The sequence below is a fragment of the Anopheles funestus genome, chromosome 2RL (genome assembly GCF_943734845.2).
Source record: "Anopheles funestus chromosome 2RL, idAnoFuneDA-416_04, whole genome shotgun sequence".
Taxonomy (NCBI): domain Eukaryota; kingdom Metazoa; phylum Arthropoda; class Insecta; order Diptera; family Culicidae; genus Anopheles; species Anopheles funestus.
In genome coordinates, this window is record NC_064598.1 from 24,311,052 (window position 1) to 24,333,873 (window position 22,822).

A 22,822-nucleotide genomic window follows, 5' to 3' on the forward strand; every position below is an offset into this window, starting at 1 on the left:
GATAATGGGAAAACAAAAAAAAGAAATCGCGAAAACTGTGTTCCGAACGATACACCGGTTGCGGTTTTCACACCCATATCGATGCACAGCCACAACCTCGGCTTCCATTACAATCTTCCATAAGCATTACGCTTCCCAATTGCGCGTGGTTCGCTTAGGATGTGATCGATTTAATGCAATTCATTCCACCGATCCGCGCAGATGATGCACCTTAATCAGCTTATCAGGCTGTTAATCATCGTCACCTTGCGCCAGACAGTTCGGTACGAAATGCGCACCGAAACCGTGCCGTGGCGTCCTGTTGTGACCGAATAACATTGGGCCCCCGATGTATGTAAATTGGTCTGCGCACCGTGGGGAACATTTTGCGGTCAGTGTCAATCCATCCAAAATGCGCTGGCGAGTGAGACGAACGATTCCGTACAGGAGGTTCGTGTGTGTGTGTGTGTGAAAAAAAAACTAAAATAAAAGTGAAGTCAGCAAATGGTGCAGAAGAAGAAAAAAAACACTGGTGAACGATATTAAAAGCCAATCCATTATCGTTAGCATCGGGTCGAACATTTAGCCATTAAGCCCGATGGCAGGGTTATGAGTGAAGTGTGCCCTTCACAGTGAACCGAGCCCGTGTCGGGTGGGGTCCTTCCCTTGCTTCACTTGCCCAAAAAGGTGCACATTTTACGGGCGCAAAGTTAGTTGATTTGTTTTCCGTTTCACACCTCGTTATCGTACATCCGACGCCATTGACCCATCAGCGGATACCGATGGATTCTGTACGCTTTCATCCCTCTCATGGGGTTTTTTGCTTTGCTTTCTTTCGTATATGTAAGCAGTTTCATAAAACTCTTCCTTCCTGCCAGTTTGTTTCTAGATTTAATTCTGATTCAACCGTACACCCCACTTGAAGGTGGACCATTTCGTACCAGCATCGTGCCCCCTTCCAGCATGGTGATGAACAGAGTGCATGAACAGCTGCTCGTGAGATGCGTTTGCTGCCGCTGCTGCTGTTGCACTGACACTTCACAATAATCTTGCCAGACATAATCATATTTTTGCTTCTTTTTCATCCGTTTGCATTGGAATTGTGAAGGATTTTTTTTTTCTTATTTATATCTTTCTTATAAAAATCTTTCTGCATAAAATGAAAACAAGAAAAAAAAGTCATGTAAAAAGCTGCCCATTGCCAACCTCTACCATTTGTCGAGTGTTCATTCTTGAATTCCATTGTGCAAAAAAAAGCGAAGAATAAACATCAAAACAATCATATTTCACAGGCGCACGAGACTTGCGCGAGCCGAGATCGTAGGAGGGTTGGCGATAACACTAGGGAGGGGGAGTGTGAACTCTCGGTTAGTGTTGGAAAGGTTTGAAAGAGGTAACCACCAGGAAAGCCCATCCGATCGTCAGTTGGTCAGCCGTCTCAGCGTCAAGAGTCAAGAGGTGACTCCGAAATTGTTTCCCAGGAAGCGTACCAGGGGAGCGGCGTAAACATCACTAAGGCATAGCGGGTGATCGGTGGTGGAAGGTTGGCGATGCACCAAGGTATGGAAGAAAGGTTGCGGATGCGGAGAGGATTGTAATATGATCGGATGCGCTTTTTAACAAATTGCCGTGGTGCGAAATTTAAGATGATATCTTTCTCGCCTCGCGCGGCTCACTCGCGATCCATTCGAGTGGTTTTTGTTATTGTTTCCTCTTGGAGCTTGTGGTGCCCTTTATATGCCCAGTGTGGCCATTATCGGGCAGCTTCCCGACAAAACCCTCCCACCCCGGCAAAAGGGAATGTTCGTACCTGAATTTCCGTTGGTTCTGCCGGTAAGGACGTTCCTTTGCGTGGTTGTGGTAAGTGGATTGTGGTGGGCCTTTTTTGATATCGCACAAGATGCAGTAGGTGCCCGCTGAATGTTCGTTTAGAGGCGTAAAGGTGCAAGGCTGGCACGCAATTAACGCGATATTTACAATGCAGAAAATGGGATCCCGTCAGATTACGACTAGTTGTATGAGTTGCTACGGTTAACCCGGGGACATGATTGCGGGAGTCGACGGACACTTCTAGTGGTAGATTGCGTGTGTGTATGTGTGTGTTTTTTAAAGTAATGTAAAACAATTTTAGCAAAATTTTAGAAGAATGTTCATGAAAACAAAACATTTTTTAATTTTATGAATGTGTTCCCCGCTTAATGTATCGTTGAAGTCTTTTGTGTTGATCGTGTCAAAATTTATAGTTTTAGCTTAAAACAACCTTCTATTTTTAATCAAGAGCATCGGTTTTGACATTTGTATTGTAAACCCGTATATTTCGTAATAAATCCATCGCAAAAACATGCTTTAAACATGCTGGAAACAATCAATTAACAATAAATCCATCCTACGTCAACGCCTGAGTCATTTTCGTCAATAGATCAAAAGCCCGGTAGCCACCACTACTAGGCAGGCTATATTAAATCTGGCATTAAAGTGAATAGACTAAGTCTACTTTGTCTTTATATATCTCAGGCAAAGGTCCCACACGCCATCAACCAAAAAACGATGGATGAATCATCAGTTGCGCCAAGCTCCCCGAGACTTACCATCGAGTGGCCCAAATATTCGGCGGCATTATCCGAAATGTACAGCAGCTTTCCGTTCTGTGTGAGCATCATGAGGAATCCAGATAGTGCCTGAAATGGAACATAGTGGAATAAAAAAAAAGGAAAATTAAAACGAAAAAAAATACAGAACTATCAATCGACCGGCTCGTTCACCACCACACAGAGACGGTGGGAGAACAAAAGAGAGAAAACGGCACATTAATAAGTCGTTCCGTAGTGTTTACGCAAGGTACGATTAAATAAGTTCCGCTTCGAGCCGAAGGGTACAAGGGTGGTCGACGAGACGAGGGAACCAATATTTTAAATCCCCAATCGGGTAAGGACCGCCGGTTTGACATCTCGTCACTTTTCGGTCAGCCACTTACGTAAACCTGACAAATCATCAAATTTCCCAATCAAATCAATCTCCTACTCTAGTGACATTCCTTCCATTTAGTCTGTAAGCCTGGACCGGTAGCAACAGTGCTGCTTAAAGCTCTTCCATTTTCGGGAACGCTGTGAGAGCGCTAGTGTGGACAATGTTCACACGGAACGTCGAACATATTCGGTTCCCGTTCCCAAGTACCAATTGCCAATCGTGCTCGTATCGAATGGGCGCATCATAATCCGCATCAGGGCCCCGAACCAGCGGTGGCGCATACGGTCACTTTGATTTGTTTTATCGGTAAGAAATGTTCCTTTCTTCCCTTTCAACCGCCGTCACATGTGACGAAAGTCAATTTGAAGTTGATCGCTTACCGGGTTCACCGTGTTGAATGTTCTCAGCAACACTACTATGCCGTTTTGGGTATAAAATGGGATCGGTGAGAACCGGAAATCCTTTGACTGCGTCGGTTAGAGATATGTGAATTTTAAGTTGATTTGCAAATCTTCGAAACGGGTTAAGTGTTTGTTGTTTGATGTACGCGTGAAACATATGGAATGGATTAATTCTTTCAATTTCATACAGTATTCAGCTTAACGTATTACAATATTTTTTGTAGTACAGGAAACTACACTACCAGGAACATTTTACAACACAATATATTAAAATTGTGTACATTTTACAACACAATATATTAAAAAAAATCAAAATAGATCTCTGATTTATTTTCAATTTACCTTTGAAATGTTAATGAAAATTTTAAGCCAAACTAGCAAAAATAAATATTGAAACTAAATTGAGACAAAAGCTAATTCAACATACACTAACGATCACGTTGATGAGAATAGGAAAAATTGCACTTTACCAATCTGATGGTAACCATCTTACATCTCTCTCCTACATTCTCGTTTCAATCGTGTGAAACAATCGATCAACAATCTGTTTTTTCCCATCAGGCACATAAACTAGCTACTCGAGTAGCACCAGTCGGTAGTAGTATTGCTTTCGTTTCGGTCGAAAGCTAGGATGGGGCTAGGATGCGAAACGAGTGGAGTACAGCGTAATCCATTACCGTACCCATGCCTGTGAGCCGGAGCAAAGGAGAAGGTGCATAATGGGAGCTGTAATTGTTGTGTGCAACAGTTATAGAAATAAATAAATCTATTGACTGTGGGTTGAGCAATTTTTTTTTCGTTCCTCCTTTTTCGAAACCAACGGATCGATGCAGATCTTTTCCGAAAGGCTATACAGTAAATAGAAGCCACACGGTGGGAGAAGATCGACAATCGGTGATCATTGTCGATGAAATAAAAGTAAACAATAATCGATTATCGATCGGTGTGCGCGATGATTGCATGTGATTTGGGGGTATATTGCAAGATGCATTTGCGCGATTCTTTCATTTGTCTCTTTTTGAAGGCATTTTTGCAGAGCTGAACGAATGGTTTATAAAAATAAATGTTGCTTGTTTAATGGTGGTTGTCTGTACGTAACGGTGAAGATGGGACGTCTATTCCTGTGGCTTGTAAATAATGGTTATATTATGTTAGAAGTTACCAACCTCGGCCACAAAACTGTACTTTATTGTAGATGATTGAAGATGGATAGAGTATAATAAAAACAATTCCACAGCTACCTTAAGTGTGTCACTCCGTTCCATTACTCTATTGTTGCAACAATCGCACATTCGAAGTCCCATAAGTGTACGATGATATCAGAGCTGCCAGAGATATCGCTGTTCGCAAACTCAGTGATCAATGTCCTTCTGTATCTAATCCACAATTCATATGAAGCAGAACGGTTTTGATAATTTGTCATGCATGTGACGGCATCGAGCAAAAATAATAGAACCTTGGTGGAACATTGTATTGTGGGTGTTTTTATTCCAAATGTGCATCCCAGTAGGTGGTGTTTCTGGATAGGGTTTCCCCCTGCCCTTTGATGCATAAAACGGCTGCTTCGAACTAGATCCGGGTATTGATCAATAATAGGCTTTGGAAAAAAGCCCCCAGTATCTCGAGCATGGATCAAACAGGACGTGGTACTTGCGCGCTTGAAGGAAACTTTGAAGTGGCTTTGAAAGCAATACTAAGAAACGTGAGAAATTTTAAATTACAATAACAAAAAGTGCTTTAATACAGTTTGTAAAATAGTAAGAAGGCCATGAGAAACAAAATATGATCTACAAAATTAGAAATTAGAGAAAATTTCTTTTTTTGGTTTCTAGATAATATTTATTGTATTTTTTGTTTTTAGAGTATTTTTTTCTACTGATTTTATTATGTAGTTATTATGTTTTACACTCAATTATTGCAATATATTAAACACAGTTATAAATTATTAAACATCTTTTACATTTTGTAATATTTGCTTCCTATATAAAAATCCTGTCCACAAGTCAATTTCAACGCATGTCAACACTTAACAAACCGTATAAATGGATTTTCATTCACTCGCATCCATCGTTAAGCCCCACACTATCCAATTTGGCTAAACGAAAAAAAAAGTAAAGAAAGAGAAACACATGTGCCCCTGCGGTTCAGAAGAAGACAACAGAAAAGGCTCACTGCTGCCAAATGATCTACCCCATCAAAACCGAACCGGGTAAAGCATCGGTTTCTTTGGTGGCTTTGAAGAATTGAGCTGCGACGCCAGACCGTGGAAGACCGTGGAAACTGGGTCAACTGCAAAGTATTTTTTTGCAGATTGCTTTAGTGACACAGGGCGAGCTATGTAGAGGATTGAATTCTTCGTGCGATCCTTTCTTATGGTATATTCGCAACTCGTTGCGATTTATATGAAGAGTTTCAAATTTTCATATTTATATGCTACACAATACTGAAGCCATCTGTCTGGATTATTTCTATTTGAAATTTTATTGAAATATCGTTGGAATATGTTTGCAAGTTTCGTATCATAAACTAACTCCCAGCGACTAGCACATATGGAGCGTACCGATTTGGGAACCCATTGCTGAAGGTAATATGCATATGAGTGCTTGTAGCAATCTGCACCCTTAAATGGTCATCGTGGACATCGCCGTGGCACTCGGTCATCGAGACCCTCCAAGCGACTCGGCAAACTCTGCAGCCAAGCCTACCCTTCCACAAGCGCAACACATTGACCCACGGAACATCGTGTGAGGGTCTATTGTTCAACCACACCGTTTTTACGTATGTTTCCCGAACCAATCCTCAACAAACTCGTCATTCCTATTTACATTTCTGTTCTTCAACGATCAACGATTTTCCATTTCACATTTCGGTCTCATCACGGGTTTCGAAACACCCGGTCCCCGGGCGGGAGTATCGTTTTCCGCAGGCAAAAATGATAAATTCATTGTTAATGCAATAAATATAAGAGAACGATCCTAGGGACCTACGCCCCAAAAAAGGGATTCCCGTTGTTTACGTCGGCCACGGTGACCACCCAATCGCAATCGAGAGTAAGCTTCGATTAGCCGGCCACTCGATCGCGTACAAGATGCTGGCAATGAGCGACAGAGACCAGGATGGTCAACGAGCGAAATGGATGATTATGATTAATCGTTCCATTAGACGCATTAGGAAATGTGACTGAAGCAAACGTACAGCGGGACGATCCGGTCGTCCTCTGGCCACAAGAGCGTCACCCATTTTTGGGGATACGGCTTACCCGTACGGGTGAGGTAATTTGTTCGATTGATTTGGTTTTTTAGCTCTTTTCGGCTTAAATGCTAGACACCCCTGAAAGCCCTGCAGGCAATGGTTAAAGGCTCGAGTCAAAACAAAACCACACTACACGGAATGGTGGAAGTGTTGATGCTGCTCAAGCAAGGTGATGTTAAGTAAAAAAACAGGAAATTGGCTGAGCAAATGAATGAATTGGCAAACGGCATGGTTCGAGCCCGCTAATCGCCCTTCGTAGCAGGGGTGAAAATGGCAAACGATTTCGCCCTTTTTGACGTGCGCCGAAGAATGCTGCTATCCGATGGCAAGTAATTACATGGAACGGACAGACTTTACGGCCACTTTGACAAACAATCGAGAAATTGGTAGGAGATAGGGAAGAAAATAAAAAAAAAACGCGATCCTCAATATAGTGTGGACGACAGGTTGCGTGATCTAATCGATTAGCTCCAGATGGGAGACACTTTGGCAGCACAGGAAATGAAGGAAAGTTTCGTTGAGTTTTAAGTGTCTGATCATTTCAATTCAACTATTATTGAGGTGTTTTTAAGTTTGATTACTAAAGGAGGCTTGATATTTATCGGGTTACATTGTACTCTGAAATGTACGACAATGTATTAAACTGCTGTTGTGAAGAGTTCCTTACAGAAATAACATTACCAAACACTTCAATTAAACGATCCGGAATTTACATTGTTCTCTAGGTTGCATAATTGCAGCTCTTATTGTGTTTCATGTGAATCCATACCATCAACGCAACAAAGTTGTAGTTCTTGGTTCCATTGGTCACTTCGAATAACGCATTCAATTGACAGTTCTCCCGTCCAACATCCGCTTTCAGATGCAACTTGCAGGAAAATTATCACAAGCAAACTTTTGAATATTAAACAAACAAAAGAGAGAAAAAAATGAGAAGCCGATTAACTCTACTGTGCGATAAAAAAAAGCTTTCAGACTTACATTTGCGTCGGTTAAAGTGAGTCTTTTTGGTTGAAGAATTAGCCGTCGATATCGATAGCGACAGCGCAACGCAGCTGGAAATGGGAAATGAAATTGATCTTCCATATTGAAACGAGACAGGCCCAGAACGAGGACTCAGAAACAAACAACACCAACGATGATGAAGGCTCAGCATACGTATAGCAGCCAACGAAGCTAAGCTTTAAAGTGGTAACGTGATGATTTCGGTGTAATTCTCTCCCTTCACTTTGCGAAACGAAACGATTGAGATGGGTTTCGGGACCCATTGAAACTGATTTGACGACTGATCGGAAAATGCTCCCAATTTTAAGTCCTCCTCACTGTCGGTAGGTTTTGTTCGGTTAGCGCGTTCATGCGTTTACTCTTCCGTTGCCGTTGGTTCACGGTGAAAGTAAAAACGGCAAGGAAAGCGCCGTGTGTTGTTTGTTTTGCAGCATTCGAAAACGGATTTTGTTTTAATACGTCCGTTCGTATGAAGAAGTGTGTCTGTAAATGAGCGCTTCATAAATCACGTCCAGCTGGGAGGTGATTGGAAGCTGACTAGACGGGGGCGAAGATCGATCAGACATTGTTGGGTGTTCTGGTGGCCGGTGCTTTGATTGGATGTTTTGCTGAAGCAATAGGAAAGACGTACCGTCTGACCACACAGCACTTTGGAGCCGAGAAATCAATCATACGTTCGTTGGTAGATGTTAGTTATAGTTTTTTTTTTCAGCGAATGGTTGCACAGGAATATGTTAAAATATTTTACAGGAATTAGCTATTTAGGTGAGAAGTTGTCTAGTGAGAAAATTTTTCCTACCTTACCTTTAATGAATAACTTTATTAAATACAAAGAGGTGTAAATTTAGTTTTTAAATAGTTAAAAATCTATAACCCTGACAAATATAGATTTAAATAATCAAATAAAATCTTAAATACACTTTTTTCATATAAATGTATTATAAAACTGCACATCATCTTAAATTGAAAAATCCCCATGTGCTGCACAGCGGGAAAACGAATCCGTTGGCATCTCCAGTTGCCACATTCGCTTGTGCTAACGAGTCTCTCAACACCCCCCAAAAAAAAACTGGTCCAATTTCTCAGCACCATACGAGCGTCCCTCCGAGCGGCCCTCCCTAATCAATTCTCCCTTTCGACCTCCATTTGTGCTTTGCTCATCAAAACACTGGCTCAATCAGTGGCATGTCACGTTCGGGTTCGTTTCTATCCCATCGGCAAGAGAGCTTAACGCATGGGAACCGACGCATATTATTCCCCCCCGTTGTGGGTGGGTTCAAAACATGGAAACCAGCCCATTTCCTTCTGCTGTCTCATCTACGCAATGTATGAAAATCAATCAATTATAATTACAACTCATCGAGCCCTCGAGCAAGCGGCTCCCAGCATGTATTTAATTTTGGAACTGCGTGTTCGTATTTCGCAATCCAAATCCGGTACTGTAAGATTTTTTTCCAATCCTCACCACATTTTCAAAGACACCCTCGCCGCTGATGGGTTCATTCACAACCACAACCCGCATCCTTCTTCCGCCACATATTACATGAATGAAATATGGTTCCATATTTGGCGATGAATGAATTGATGCCTGCAAATGCATCCCGCTTCACCACAAATCACTCAGATTAGATCCCGTGTGTTTTGTACCACTCATACACAGGCACTACGCCTTCTTCCGGATACTGCAACGAAAGTGTTTTCCCATCAGTTTTCTAGTCACCCCAAGGATGTGTGTGGCGCACAACCTCCTACACATGGGGAAGGGTCCGTATGAAAGTGAAAACATCATTTCTCACCGTGGCTTAGTGGCTTAAATAATCGAACCAGGCGTGCAATTAGCAAACCGAAATTGAATGGTGGTTGATCCAAAGCAACATTAATACATGCATTAGTAGGTTGAGCTTACGACACTGTTTTTTTCTTCCTGCTCAATTTCAACAGTTTTTTTTGCTAGATTGATCGGCTACCGTGGGAACCGAGCGTATGCGTAAGGGATATTTACCTTTGAAAATCCTATATTTGGTGTTGGAGCCGAATGCAGACCAATGTCGATGCTGCGTTTGAACACTGAAACGAAAGAGATATAATTTTATTTTATATAAAAAAATAATAAAATGGAAAAAATCATGTATGTAAATTATGTTTCCTGGTTTCATTAGCCAAAAATAAAACTGAAATCAAAACTAAAACTCAATGTATCTCATAAAATTTAGATATTTATGTTTTTAATGAAAATTTTTATACTTCATTGAGTCGTCTCAATATTTTGTCTAAACAGTTAAAAAATTTGTACATTCCAACTAATAAATTATGTAAAGAAAAAGCTGTTTGAAGTGTCAAGTAAATCAGTTCACAGGTTTTAAAAGAAATTGTGTATGTGAATTTGGAAATTCAAGTCTTTGCTTGATGATATGATAAATAAATGAGAAATTTTACATCCTGAAAAATCATGATAAATATATGAAATTTTTAACATCGATATTTTATCAATAGTATCTGGATTGTGTTGTTTTTTTTCAACATTCAACTAATATGTGAGACGCGTCAAAATATTATCCACATATTCGATCCACAATCAACGCGTTCCGAGTACAAAGCAAGGAAATAGCAACGTTTTCCGATCCGGTGGGTGTACGTATCCGTTCCACTGTTGTAGAAGAGCGCTGTAACGAATCGATCTTCTTCGCAGTGGGTGGCGAATTCAGCCTGGCGGCTATGAATCGATCGAGTATCGATCGGACCACGTAAGTAAAGGATCAAATGTAGTGATGACAGACAAAATCTTTATAATATGTTTACTTTGCTATGTGAGGGATAATTTTACGGTAAATAGTTTACATATATTATCAAACTGTAGCTTTGAACCAATAAAAATGCTTTCTTTATTAATGCAATAAAAGCTTTCAATTTAACGTTAAGGTACCTCTCATCGTTACAATGAATCGAGCCTCATACGATTACACTTTCATAATTTGGCAGGTGCAGATCTCAATCGATGCTTCATGCACTGCCGATTGCCTGCCGATTGCATGTTGGCCCAGCCTTACAACGTTCCCCCACCCGGTAGGGCTACAAAAGTCATCATGATCTTCAGCAAATGTCTAACCGTCCCACGCAAAATGTAGACGTGAACAAGCAAACGGCATCGAAATCAACATCACCCGACGACAAGTTAACCCAACATCGATGGAAGCAATGCAATGGCGTTGATTTGGGGCGCTCGCTGCACTTTCTAGCACTCGCACTACGAACAGCAAACGGTGGGAGATTTCGATACAAGCGCGTGGTAATTGTTAGCTGTCAGCTTCGTTGATTGGCCTTTTAACGGAGGCAGCCCGTTTACATTGGGGGCCCTTTTAAAACATGGGTAGGGCTGGCGAATAAAATAAAAAAAAACACACCAACCCCAACACTGGCAACGGTATACACGGTTCACAGGCGCTCGACATGAGGCAGGTTTGGTTCGTTCATTGATTTTCTTTAATTGATGATGAGTTCGATCAGGTTGTTGCTTTGGTGTACTTATACGTGCAGAACGGTAGAGATTGCCAGTGCGCCCGACAGTTGACGTTTGTGGCCGTGTTACATTTGACAGTTCTATTGGCTACTAGGAAACGGGGATTTTGCTGTCAGATCGTCTAGGTGTGGCACAACGGATGGTAGTGGATGTGCATTATTGTAGCGCTGTCATAATTGGTTTAGTGTAGAGATGAAACATTTTGACATTTAACGATTGGGTGTAGCATTTAGTGAGACACATGGAACAATGCATTAATGTTTTATAATAAAGTTATTATATCAAAAAAAATTATTGTACAAGTAACAAATTCTGTATATGTAAAGAACCAATCATACATACATATTCAAAGGTGCGAGAAACAATAACATCTCAATTACTGACTGTTAACACGTTGGTGTGAATCCCGAATTGTTGGTGGTCTTTTCGATACATTTGATTTCCAACCAGACCTGAGATGTGTTTCGAATCCTTAAGATTCTCTCTGTTGTAGGTAATTTAGAGAAATATTGGTGGAGATTGAACGGATGAATGGTGTTTTCATGCCTCACTCATCGCTTAAATCGACAGGGTGGTCGTCGAACAGGTTATTAAAAAAATAGATTCTTCGATTGAACATTATCATCATGCATTTTTGAGATAAAACATATTTTGTAGGTTGAGTATGAGCTGATATTAAATTGCTGGATATTATCTGAACCTGTGTTTTTTAAATGTAATTTCAACTTAGGAAATCTCTTTTCTATATTACTCTTATTTTTCAATTAAGATATATCTAATTTTTTATTAGTTGTCTGTTGTTGTTTAACATGTTCCGTTATTAGAATCTACATTTGTCAAGGTGCCATAACGAGATCAAAAACCCAAATCTACATTCAAGCAAAAATCTCAGAAACCTACGGCGGTCCAATAACGGGCAAGATAAATGGTTCAAGCAAAATTTCGTACCAAACGTAGGCGGCAACCACTGCCCCAACGATCGTCAGCAAAACGCCCGTGAAATGACCCTCCAACTGGTATGGAGAACCATCCCCGTTTGGTGATAAATGAAATGGATCATCCCACCGAAGATTTTCCTCCCTCGTGTGGATTAATTTCGCCCCAATGCACGCTGACCCGCAGGACCTTTGGCGCTTGTCGATGAGCCGAACGAAGCGTTCACTAATGCGTACGCCCGCTAATTACTCCGTCCGTGAGCGAAGACTTTGTGCGAACGCTCCAGGCCGACGATAACGAATGGGAACGGGTGGTTACTTTCCGCTTCCCCTTTGCTAACTATTACCGCCCTGCAAACACCGGCTCGACAAACGATCATGATTCACTCGGCACATCATCTCTTTAATAAATATAGTTAAGCGCTTGACTAATTGATTTTTGTCCTGTTTTCTTGGTCAGTTGTTGGATTTGGATGCGTAAGCTTTTATGGTATTCCCCGCTTATAAGCGTTCCTGTTTTTTTGGGGGCCTGCAGGAGCTTTATGCTTAAAAGCAGCTACGAATGCGAGAAAACACACGGAGAGCAAGAAAGAGATAGAAAGGAAAACAACATGCTTCAGCACGTGAAAAGCGAAACCTTCACCGATCTTCGCCCCACTGATGGCTTCAACAATTAATGATCGGTTTCGGCTCACGTGCAAGAGGAAAACATACTGATGCTCTCCTTACATTCTGCCACTCATCACATCCTCACCATTTTTCCCTTCTCATCATCAGGCCATTGGGTGGCTCCGGGCGGAACCAAAAATGTTTGCTCACACAAACGCATTCCATATTTTTCCGTTCCCCAGCCCGCCTCAGTAATGAGCGTTTTTTTTTATTACACGAGTACGCGATCCTACTTGTGGCGCTTGTAGTCAGCATGTTCTGAAGCGCCGCCAGCAGTCGATTGAAGGCGTTACCCATCAAACAAAAGGTTTGATGCTAAATGGTGATGAGTGAAATTTGTGAACTTATTATCAATATGAGACGAGCGCCTTGCAAAGCGCTCGAGTTCGTAAACCATTGCTCGATTGATACTATTTGTGGTGAATAATGTTATTCCCATTATACAAATAGTTTTGCTGTTCGTATCTAACATTCAAATGCCCATGCTGCCTGTGGAAGTACTGACAATCAATCCACAAACCTTCACGAGCTAATGGTAATGTTTACACCTTTCGTAGGTGCCTTCCCGATAAACCACGGCGCGAACGATATCACAAAACCCACCGTTTACCGGCAGACACAATACATCCATGATGGGATGAAACGCGAAACGGGAAGACAAGGTGCACGGGGTGCAAGATCTTTCCCGAAAGCCATTAAGCGCTTACACCATTATTATCCCCCGAACCAGACACCGAAAGGGCTAATGCGGGCCCGCGATACGATGGGTGCTGCTAGGCGAAATCAATTCCTAGTTATATGGAACCGTTTCCCAACTCGCCACTAGATCCTTCCCGGATCGAAGCGGTTCGTCGCCTCAATGGCATTGAAATCATTCGTTTGCAGTTGCCGTTCTGGATGCGATACGGAAGGTGGGGAGAAAGGCAGGGTGCACGGGGATCGTGGGACGATGATAGTAATTCAGTTTGAGCGCATGCCGGATTAAGATCGGGCCTCGAACGGTGCGCGAAAATGGGAATATAAATAAATGTTGAACAAATATTGAATAGAATTCACGCCGTTCCGACCGGGGGGGCTTTTGCTGCTCGCGCGCGACTAAATGAGCAATTTGAAGCGGTAAAACCGGTGTTTACGCCGCAAACCGTACAGTGCCGGAGGTGATTAGAAAAAGGGTGTTATGCCACGGGGTGTCACGGGTACATGGTGCAGTCGTCGATTCGTCGTCCCTTCCGTGTGTAAGTTATGGGGTTCGAGCGAGGGTGCGAAAAAAGAAGGTTACAAATGCTGCATTCGGTTTGGGGAGAATCGTTTAGTGTAAGCACGGTAGGGTAACACCTCGAAAATCAGGGAAATCGTTAGAGGGATACAGGGCACCAGCAGGGCTCTAGGGGGTGGGAGTTGAGGAGTTGTTGTTGGCAAGGGAGCGGCTTGTTAGGCGTACTACACGCCGTAACAAACAGCTAACATTTACAAGCATTTTGGCACGCCAAAACGAGTCCTAACCTATTCGCATTTGCTTCCCGGATGACTCGTGGTGTTGTAGCACCTTGAGACATGCAACACACACGCACAACCCACCAGCGATACCATTTGTAGCGTGAGAAAATAATCCATCCTACAGCGAAGCGGGAGATGTGCGACGATCTGTTGCGTATGATTCTATCCAATCAGTGTACTTTCTATAGATTTGTGTCTACCGCACAAGCCTTGCTTCGTTTCCTTCGGGGGAGACCCCGGGCTAGGGCTGGCTTGTGGAAAGAGTGAATGAATTTTTAATTGAATTTATTTGCCATTCGACACGGTTTTTGCCACACAAATAGAACGTTTGTTATTTGTCAATACGTAGCGGATCATTCCCTTTTTTGGTTTCGATCGATACCAAGCGTGGTAAGATCGATCGAAACCTTTCTCAAATTATCTATCTACGTAGGTAAATACCTTTTATGGTAGCGAGAAAAAAAAAAACAATTTATCAGCATGATTATTGCACAGGAGAAAGGAATTTGGGAGATCAAAGACAAACAATTGGTTTTGTTTAATATTCTTGGATGCACTTAAATTCTTTTTATGATCCAAGTTTCTCAGCTGTCATTGTAAATTGCTTTCGATTATTATTTTTATTAAAAAATATTTTCAACTTTATATAATAACTCTGAATCAGGCCAATTACTCTGAATAGGTTTGAATTATAAATAAAAAAGCTTATTATTTATGTTTATAAAATAAAAGTCTCAAAAAATAAAACCAGCAGATCACCAGATCGCAAAAAAGATAATACGCCTAAACACTTCAAACCACTTATCATGCTTTTGCACAATATTCATGAAATCAATGTGACGCTCGATTGTGTTGACATTTGCCGTCACCATAAGTACCGCACTCAGTTTCTCATAAGCGACATGTCCCATCTGAAGTGTTTTGAAGTTTGTTTCGTTTTAATTAAACGTTTCACCGATCACACCGTGCATACCAACGAATCGTACGTACGAAACGAATGAGTGTACTTTACGATTAGAACAAATTAATTCTCATTCCATTTCGAACGCGGTGACGCATACCACCTAGCCCCAGCGTCGTAATGTTTCATGCAGCATAACGCTCCGTGCGATATGCACTTGCATGTCCAACCGTTGAACACCGGAGCGCGACAAATCGTGAATCGTGTGTGATCCACCGTTGTGTTAATGGCGCCAACAGGCAAACCATGACAACCTGTACGGCACGCGAAGGACCGTGTCGAATCGCCCGGAGGATACTGGCCGTGGTACGCGCTGCACGGCCTGTGCACTATTGGTCCCGTGTGGATAGGGTGCGGTTCACGAGGACACTAATGCTGCGCCCGTTTCTCCATTTTGTATTTTCCGTGTGATTTTTTGTTTTCTTCTGTCCCGTTCTTACCTCTACTCTAATAGCTTCGGCCAAAGGGACAGTAATTGAATGTCACATGTTCGATTGTGAGCCGCTTAAACGCGCTCGCATGTCCAAACGCTCTCACGCTCTTTCGTTCGTACCGACAACCGGGTTGGGCACCGAACGTAATTAATTGCATGATAGTAAACACAAAACTGTGCCGTGTCAGAGCAGAACGCTTTTGGCAGTGTATCCCGATCATCATCATCAGCAAGATGGGAGTGATGTCTGACGGATCGGCGGGACGGTGCGTCATAGATAGCTCTAGAATGCCGTACCAAAACCCATCGAAAAACCGATGATTGATGATCGTAAGCGGCAAGTGAACTGAACCGTTGTTTGATGTCTTAGCCAAGAATTGAAATCAGATCATCCCGACCCCGGGCTTGTGGACAATGTACGGCAAACCAAACAAACCAACTCCAAACCGATCGATCTTGTTACGAATCTATTCGTACAAATTGTCCTTATGTCAGCCAGGGCTTGGAGGAAACGGAACGTTATTCAAACACATAGCAACTAGTGGGATTTATTTAACGCTTTATTAGTGAACAATCGATTGACAAACGATCGGGGATTTCACATTTAACGATCGAATGAATTCAATTACATCGACCTCGACACCTGAATAGGCTTATCGGGAGGGGATTTTTTTTCTTTCCAGCATTATGTTCTAAAGCCCACAGAAAGCGAAATCGGGAACAGCCCTCATCAAAAGCCTTTAAGTCTTTCGTTTGCAAGCGACGAACTTGTGAGATCGTATGGATTTTTTTTCTTCTCTAACTCAATCTTAAAGTTTATTGAAATCTCCATACGATAGTTTCTAAACCTATTTCACATCAAATTCCGTTCATCATTTCCTTACCGGTACGGGGAAGCGTTACAAATTCGAAACATTATTTCCCTACTGGCAGCTAACTGTTGGTAAAAATAGCTTCTTGTTTCCCTCCCATGGTTATTTTCATCTCTTACATTCATCACAGTTTGCTTTAATAATTTCGTTACGGTGGTTAAGCCGTTCTAGTTAGCACCCCCAACGGGTACGCTGCGGGATGCTGAAACCTTGAAGCGCACCGCGAAACCATTTTTGACGAAGAAGTCTCCAACTCCTTCAATCGGACCAACGATCGATCGATTGAGTAGGAGTTTTTGTTCTTCTTCTACGTTGAATTACGTGTGCTGCATGCGGGTTGACCTCGGAATCTGAGGACCAGCATGGATGAATATGATTGGAACAGGTTCCCCGATGTCTGGCACAAGAAATCGACACCCGAAGCAGAGCGACGGGGGCAAGGACTCAACCGAGAGGTCCTCGAGGGCACGCAGCTGTTGATTATTTCCGATGACGATTCAACTATTGGTCCCTCTCCATCGCTTTAAAATTTGGGCAATCGCCGGAATGGGGAGTCCCATCAGTAGAAGTCGAACTAAAAAAAACGTACTGGTGAGTTTCGTGAGATATACGTAAATTGATAAATTAGGCACGGCTGTTGGTTTTGGGTTGCTGCTGAGTTGCGCGCAGTAAATTGATTCTTCTTCATCGCCGAAAGAAGGAATGCTCTGTACGAAATTCTGACCGAAAAGATGATTGGCATGGGATCCGTCGGAGAAAAAAAAACAGGAATGTATCGTATGAAAATGCGGATAAAACTGGGTCGGATCAATCGTGCAATTACACGGGAAAACAACCAGAACGGTATGCGAAAAATGTTTATCAGTGGAATGTTTTCATTGTGTGGCAATACGGAACGAATTGCAAGCGTTGTAGAAATAGTTGTTAGTATTTTCAACAATTACGTTTAGGGATTATTCTACAAAATTGAAGTACAAAAATCCAATCGAAAATCATCCATCGTAAAGACCATTCATTTGAAATAATTTCTTTTTTTACAAGGCGATGACATGTTGTTCTTTCTGAGCTGAAAAACACTTCTGAAAAAGGTTCTCAAAAAACCGCTAACCAATAAGCAAAGAGTTAACTATGCCCACGTTCAATCTCGTAGCAGTAATGAAAACCCGCCTTGCTCTAATACGTGACTACAGCGATTTGTCGCGTTTAGCACACGGGCATCATTTTTCCAATTAACCGCACTAAAGGGCTCATCTTTAAGCGATGAGAACTGCCACCCCATTACAACAGCGAGGCCGGAAATGGAAACATTCGATCGATCAAGCGTACTAAACAAAGTGAACTTTCGTACCACGTACCCGTTCCAAATGTGAGCCGCCGCACCGAATGCGACAGATCGTGCCGCCATAGCTACTGGCAACGGGTACGAGAAGCCACAATTAGTTGGCTAATTAATTGGAAGAAACCCGATGTGCCCGTTGGCCGACACGGTAGCGGACATCTAACGGGAACTTTCACTAAACACTGTGCGGGTCAAAATGATGGGTCCGGCTGGAAGCAGATTCACCACCGACACCCCCGCCCAAAAACCGGAACGGAACCTTCTTTAACGCTGCGGATCAGTTACGCCCGCCACGTGTTGTTTGGCTTGCAATAGGCGAAATGCATCGTCACCGGATGAGGACGTGATGTGGTTACGTGTGGACACCGTTTTGGCCTTTTTTCTCCACCTTCAACTCCCAGCGGAGGGAACTGAAGCGTTCCCGATGCCAAAAACAAAAGCCTGCGATGAAACCCCGGAGTCCCGGTTGCCACGGACGTGAGCTGAAGGAGTTGTTGAGAACTAAGTCGATGTTGGTTGTAGGTTAGTTGAACGGGCAGCACATCACCGGTTCATCTTATCCATGATGCCGTTAAGGGGCCACTTGTGGAAACTTGACTACTCGAGCCGGAAGGGTCCTTACGTCGGTGGACGGTTCTTGCTTTGTCAATATGTTTGCCTTACTAAAATCAGCACTGTGTACAATATCTTTCAATCGGCCAGATGAAAAACTGTGAAAGAAGAAAACAGGCTTACAGCGCAGACCGCACGCGCGACTTTGCCGGAGAACTTGTGGACGTGCCTCACTTAAAATCCCCAAAGGTACGGTCCCAGGGTACGTTGCTCTCCACTCGGCTGGTTGCAATAGTTTGTTGCGAATAGTGCACATGTGGCATGTCTTGCATTCGTCATGTACTGAAGTTGAAGATATGTAGGAACTGGTCTCGAGAAGTATCTCTCGAGAAAACAAAACACCACAATAAGTATCGTGTGAGGTCTGTAGTAAACTGCAATCAGACTGAAACTGCATTTTAGATTATTTTTATTTGTGAACAAATGCTATTCTATATGGAATTGATATAATATTATCCTATGATTAAAGTGTTTCTGCAGTTGAAAAATGTTAGTTTTTAAAATTAAAACTTGAATAAAAATGTTCAAATTTTAATCATCCATTCTTCGATACTGCAGATTGTTTGTGATCCAATGAGCCCATGCAGAGGATCACAGATCATTCGATTCATCATCATCAGGCATCTGCAGAGTGATCTCACTGAAGCTAGAAAAAAAACCTTAAGTCTCCCACGTTTCGCGAACCCGGAACGTGAAACCGGACGTGAAGCGTGAAGGTACGTACACAATCGCAGGTGCGGTTCGATCGTCCTTCATTCAAATCGCGCACCAGTTATTTCCAGCTAGAACATTCCTCTGCTGGGAATCTCAAACATACGGCAAAGGGTAACGGAACAACGCAATTGTACGCCGTTCGACACAGAGTCAACTGAGCCAGTGCTGAACAGCGTTGGCTGTGCTTATCTCAGCGCGACTATCGCAATCTGTTCCCGGAACAAAGATTATCTGCACGTAAGGCACATTACATTCGTGTGCAAGATACAACCTTACGTTTGTGGTGTTTTTTAAAAAAAGAATTTTACCCCTTCAAGAAGAAAATGTTGTGCTGTAAGGCTTCCCTTTTTTTTAGGAACAAATGTGTTTATTAACATGTTATCTGGCTATTAAGAAAATGCGATTCATCGTTGCCGATAACGAAGGTGCTCGATGAGCTGCATTTTAGTAAAGGTGAGTGAAGCATTGTAAGCGCCGAACAGATGTAAGGGCTCGCACACAAACACACTCAAATCTTCCTCAAATGCGTGTGAATTGTCATTTTGGTTCCTTTGGTTTAATAAGATGTGGGATGCTCGGTGCGTTTGCTTTCCCTATCATCCCTGTTTGCCCTTAAGCTGGGTGTGTTGAAACATCGTACGCGATGAAAACAATAATATTACGCCGGAGGGCACAAGTTGTCATGTCGCATATTGTAAAACCGAACACAATGGGTTGTCCTTCGATTGTACTGTCAGTGGGAAACGGTGTTAAATCGGTGTGGGGATATAATTGAGAAACGCAGCGTTTTTTTCTCTTTTGCAAGAAGATTTAGCAGATTTCATTGCCTTTGGTAGTATAAGGTTAATTTGTCAAATAAAATTAATTTTTGGTAGCTTCTCATAATTCTAGTTTAGGTAAAGATAATAAATCATGAAAAATAGCCTTTACCGTTTTATTTCATAACTCAAAAGTGTAACTAAAAAGACAACTAATTTTCCAGCAATTTGACGGAAGTTGTTGCCTAGTGTAAATTAAGGACAGCAATAGCATAGTTTACGTATCAAATTTTGTCATCTGACAGTATTGTTGTATCATTTCTTGTGAACATTTTTATCGATGTTTTACAGTTTTTCAACCTCATCCTCTTTAATCCCATATAATATACAATTCATTGAAAAAAAAATCTTTAAGAATCAATCACCTCGCAAACAGTTCGCTCACACTCTACTCCTTTCACAGCGAGATCGTTCATCCAGAATCCCATGTGCCGGTAATGGGATGTAAATTTATGTACCCATCTTGTCACCGATCGCACGTTCCCTAGTCCAGCCGTAAGGGCCACATCACTACTCATCACAAATTTGCCGCCATTTCATCATTATGACCAAGGTCGTCATCGTACACCTGACCACCCCGAACACATCCGCACACACATAAAAAAGCCGCACAACGTGTCGTTTAACACACAACCACACTGGCGACAAACAGTAAGAACGGCACAGCATCAGCATAAACCGATTGGTTATGTATTTTGCACCAAACAGAGATTGGTACGTGGTGGAACCCGTGCGCCAATTATTGTCACGCAAGCAACCTGAAACCCTGATGCCGCGAAGAGGTGTCATCCGCCACCGACAGCAATGTCAGCGTTATGACACGTGCCCGAAGAAGTTACAACGGGAAGATAATGAATGCTGAGCGCGAGGGCGCTTACGATGGAAGCTGGAGAGTCACAACGGGAAGCTTGTAATTGGCTGGAATCGAATGCAGTTCGTTTAAATGGTCTTACTGGAAGCCCTTCATTTTCGCCTTGTTTTTCTTACAATTAAAACTTCTAGCAAAAAAAACCGTATCTTTACGGTGGAAACTTCGTTCCTTCAACCATTCCAAGCGTGCGCGTGTGTGTGGAATGAAACAGGAATGGATGTTGGCATTTTCTTTCGTTCCTTACCCTAAGCATCATCGAAACGTGCGCCAAACGACAAGCGGTACGAATGCGGAATTTGGCCGAATGACGAATCGATTTCGAGTGCTTCTCTTCGTTTCATCCCATGGCGTAAAGAGAACAGCAAGTGTGTGGTCAATTTTGATTTCAATTATAAGCACACAGTTAGAAGACTTTGTATCTCGGATTCAGCCCGGGAAGGTGATCGTCATCATCCACCTTGCAACGCTTACGAGCGCTTTTGATTGGAATGGTCGGTTTCGTTTAAATTAAATTGACACAGCGTTCGCAGCAAGTAATTTGAACCGATTTTGCTGTGAACTTGTACAGAGCTTGTTAGTAAGAAAATACATTTATCTACCGTAACGTGGTGAGTGAAGTTTGGTCAACTGTAGCAACTGGAAGGTGAAAAACGGAATCACATTTGATCGATTTTAGAAGACGATTTAGTGTCATGTATATCTTTCCTTTGCTTTTGGTTATTTTCACCTGCAACACGTGCGGGAGAAGCTCATCCCGAGCATCAACTCGATGGACGTTAAAGCGTTTAATTTAATAATAGAATCAATTCCATACGCTTGTGATTAGATTAAAACTAACGATTAGCTGGGTTGTCCATTGATGTTTTGATTGATGGAAGTCTAATCGGGAGATGAAAGTTACTTTTAAATTTAAATTTTATTTTAAACCAATTCATCTTGCGTTAAATTTGAAATATCTTTTTAAATATAAAATTTAAAACAATTTATGATTTTTCTGAAGTTGAAATATACACAAAAAACACAGTCATGTTTAATATTTCATGGATTCCATTAAAAATATAAACAGATTTTTAAATTAAAACAGATTTTTTTAAGTTAAACAATTTACAGATGAATATTGATGTACAATGTTTGCTATAAGAAGAATTGTTATTGGTTTATGAAAAAAAATTAAGAAGAGCTGAAAACTACAAATAAGCTGAAGTATAGTGTACGATCCATAACAATCTATTGCTAGCCAGACTAAATAAATATTTGTACGGATCCAACAATTTGACAGCCCTTGAAAAGTAGCAGCACAAAGCACAGCCACACTAACAACCCCTTATATCAATCAGTAAGCAGTACAAAAGTGTGTTTTTCTTCACGCGTCCTGATTAAGTCATCCACCCCCTCCAACGAAAAAAAAAAAACACGGACCCAATACCTCAACACAACATCATTCATCTGTTGACCTTTCCAATAAGTTTTTGACTGATTTTTGGTTTAAAAAAAATCCACCTCCCGCCTAGTGTAAAGGGCAACGTTTGCAAGCGAGGGTACGAGGGTGAAGTGGTTTCGTGTGTATTTTGACCACCAATGGCACTTCCACTTACTTTCCTTTCCTTTCCTGGCCGGCTTACTGTATCCATCAGTTAGCGATCGTTTCCAAACTTCCAACACAAACAGTACGCCCTCTTGGACGGTTCCCTTCCGATTGAATGTGGCGCCGGGTACATTCGCTCTAGTTTTCCTAGTGTTCCGATACAATCCGACAAAAAAAATCCAATCGATTTATTCGGTGTCACTAAGTTCAGCCGTCTTCATCTACCACCCATCGGTTGACATTTGCTCTAGAAATAATCACTCACACCCAACCGATGTTGGCTGAAAAACGTCGTTTGCCGGTGCTCTAATTCTGTGGTCAAACAGTTGGTTCGAGACTGATTGGTGATGGAAAGCTTCCATTGATGTATAAGAAGGTCCCAAAACTGAGTTGAC

General features: G+C 42.0%; 1 protein-coding gene across 3 annotated transcripts in view; it reads right to left on the reverse strand.

The window, feature by feature from the left end:
- LOC125765218 (uncharacterized) overlaps positions 1-22,822 on the reverse strand; it is a 109,031-nt gene that overhangs the window by 41,176 nt on the left and 45,033 nt on the right. For all 3 annotated transcript variants that reach the window (XM_049430128.1, XM_049430130.1, XM_049430129.1), the window contains exons 4-5: positions 9,607-9,671; positions 2,568-2,657 (exon numbers count right to left, since the gene is read on the reverse strand). In XM_049430128.1, the coding sequence (XP_049286085.1) occupies positions 2,568-2,657; positions 9,607-9,671 (155 nt within the window). The remainder of the gene's footprint in view (positions 1-2,567; positions 2,658-9,606; positions 9,672-22,822) is intronic.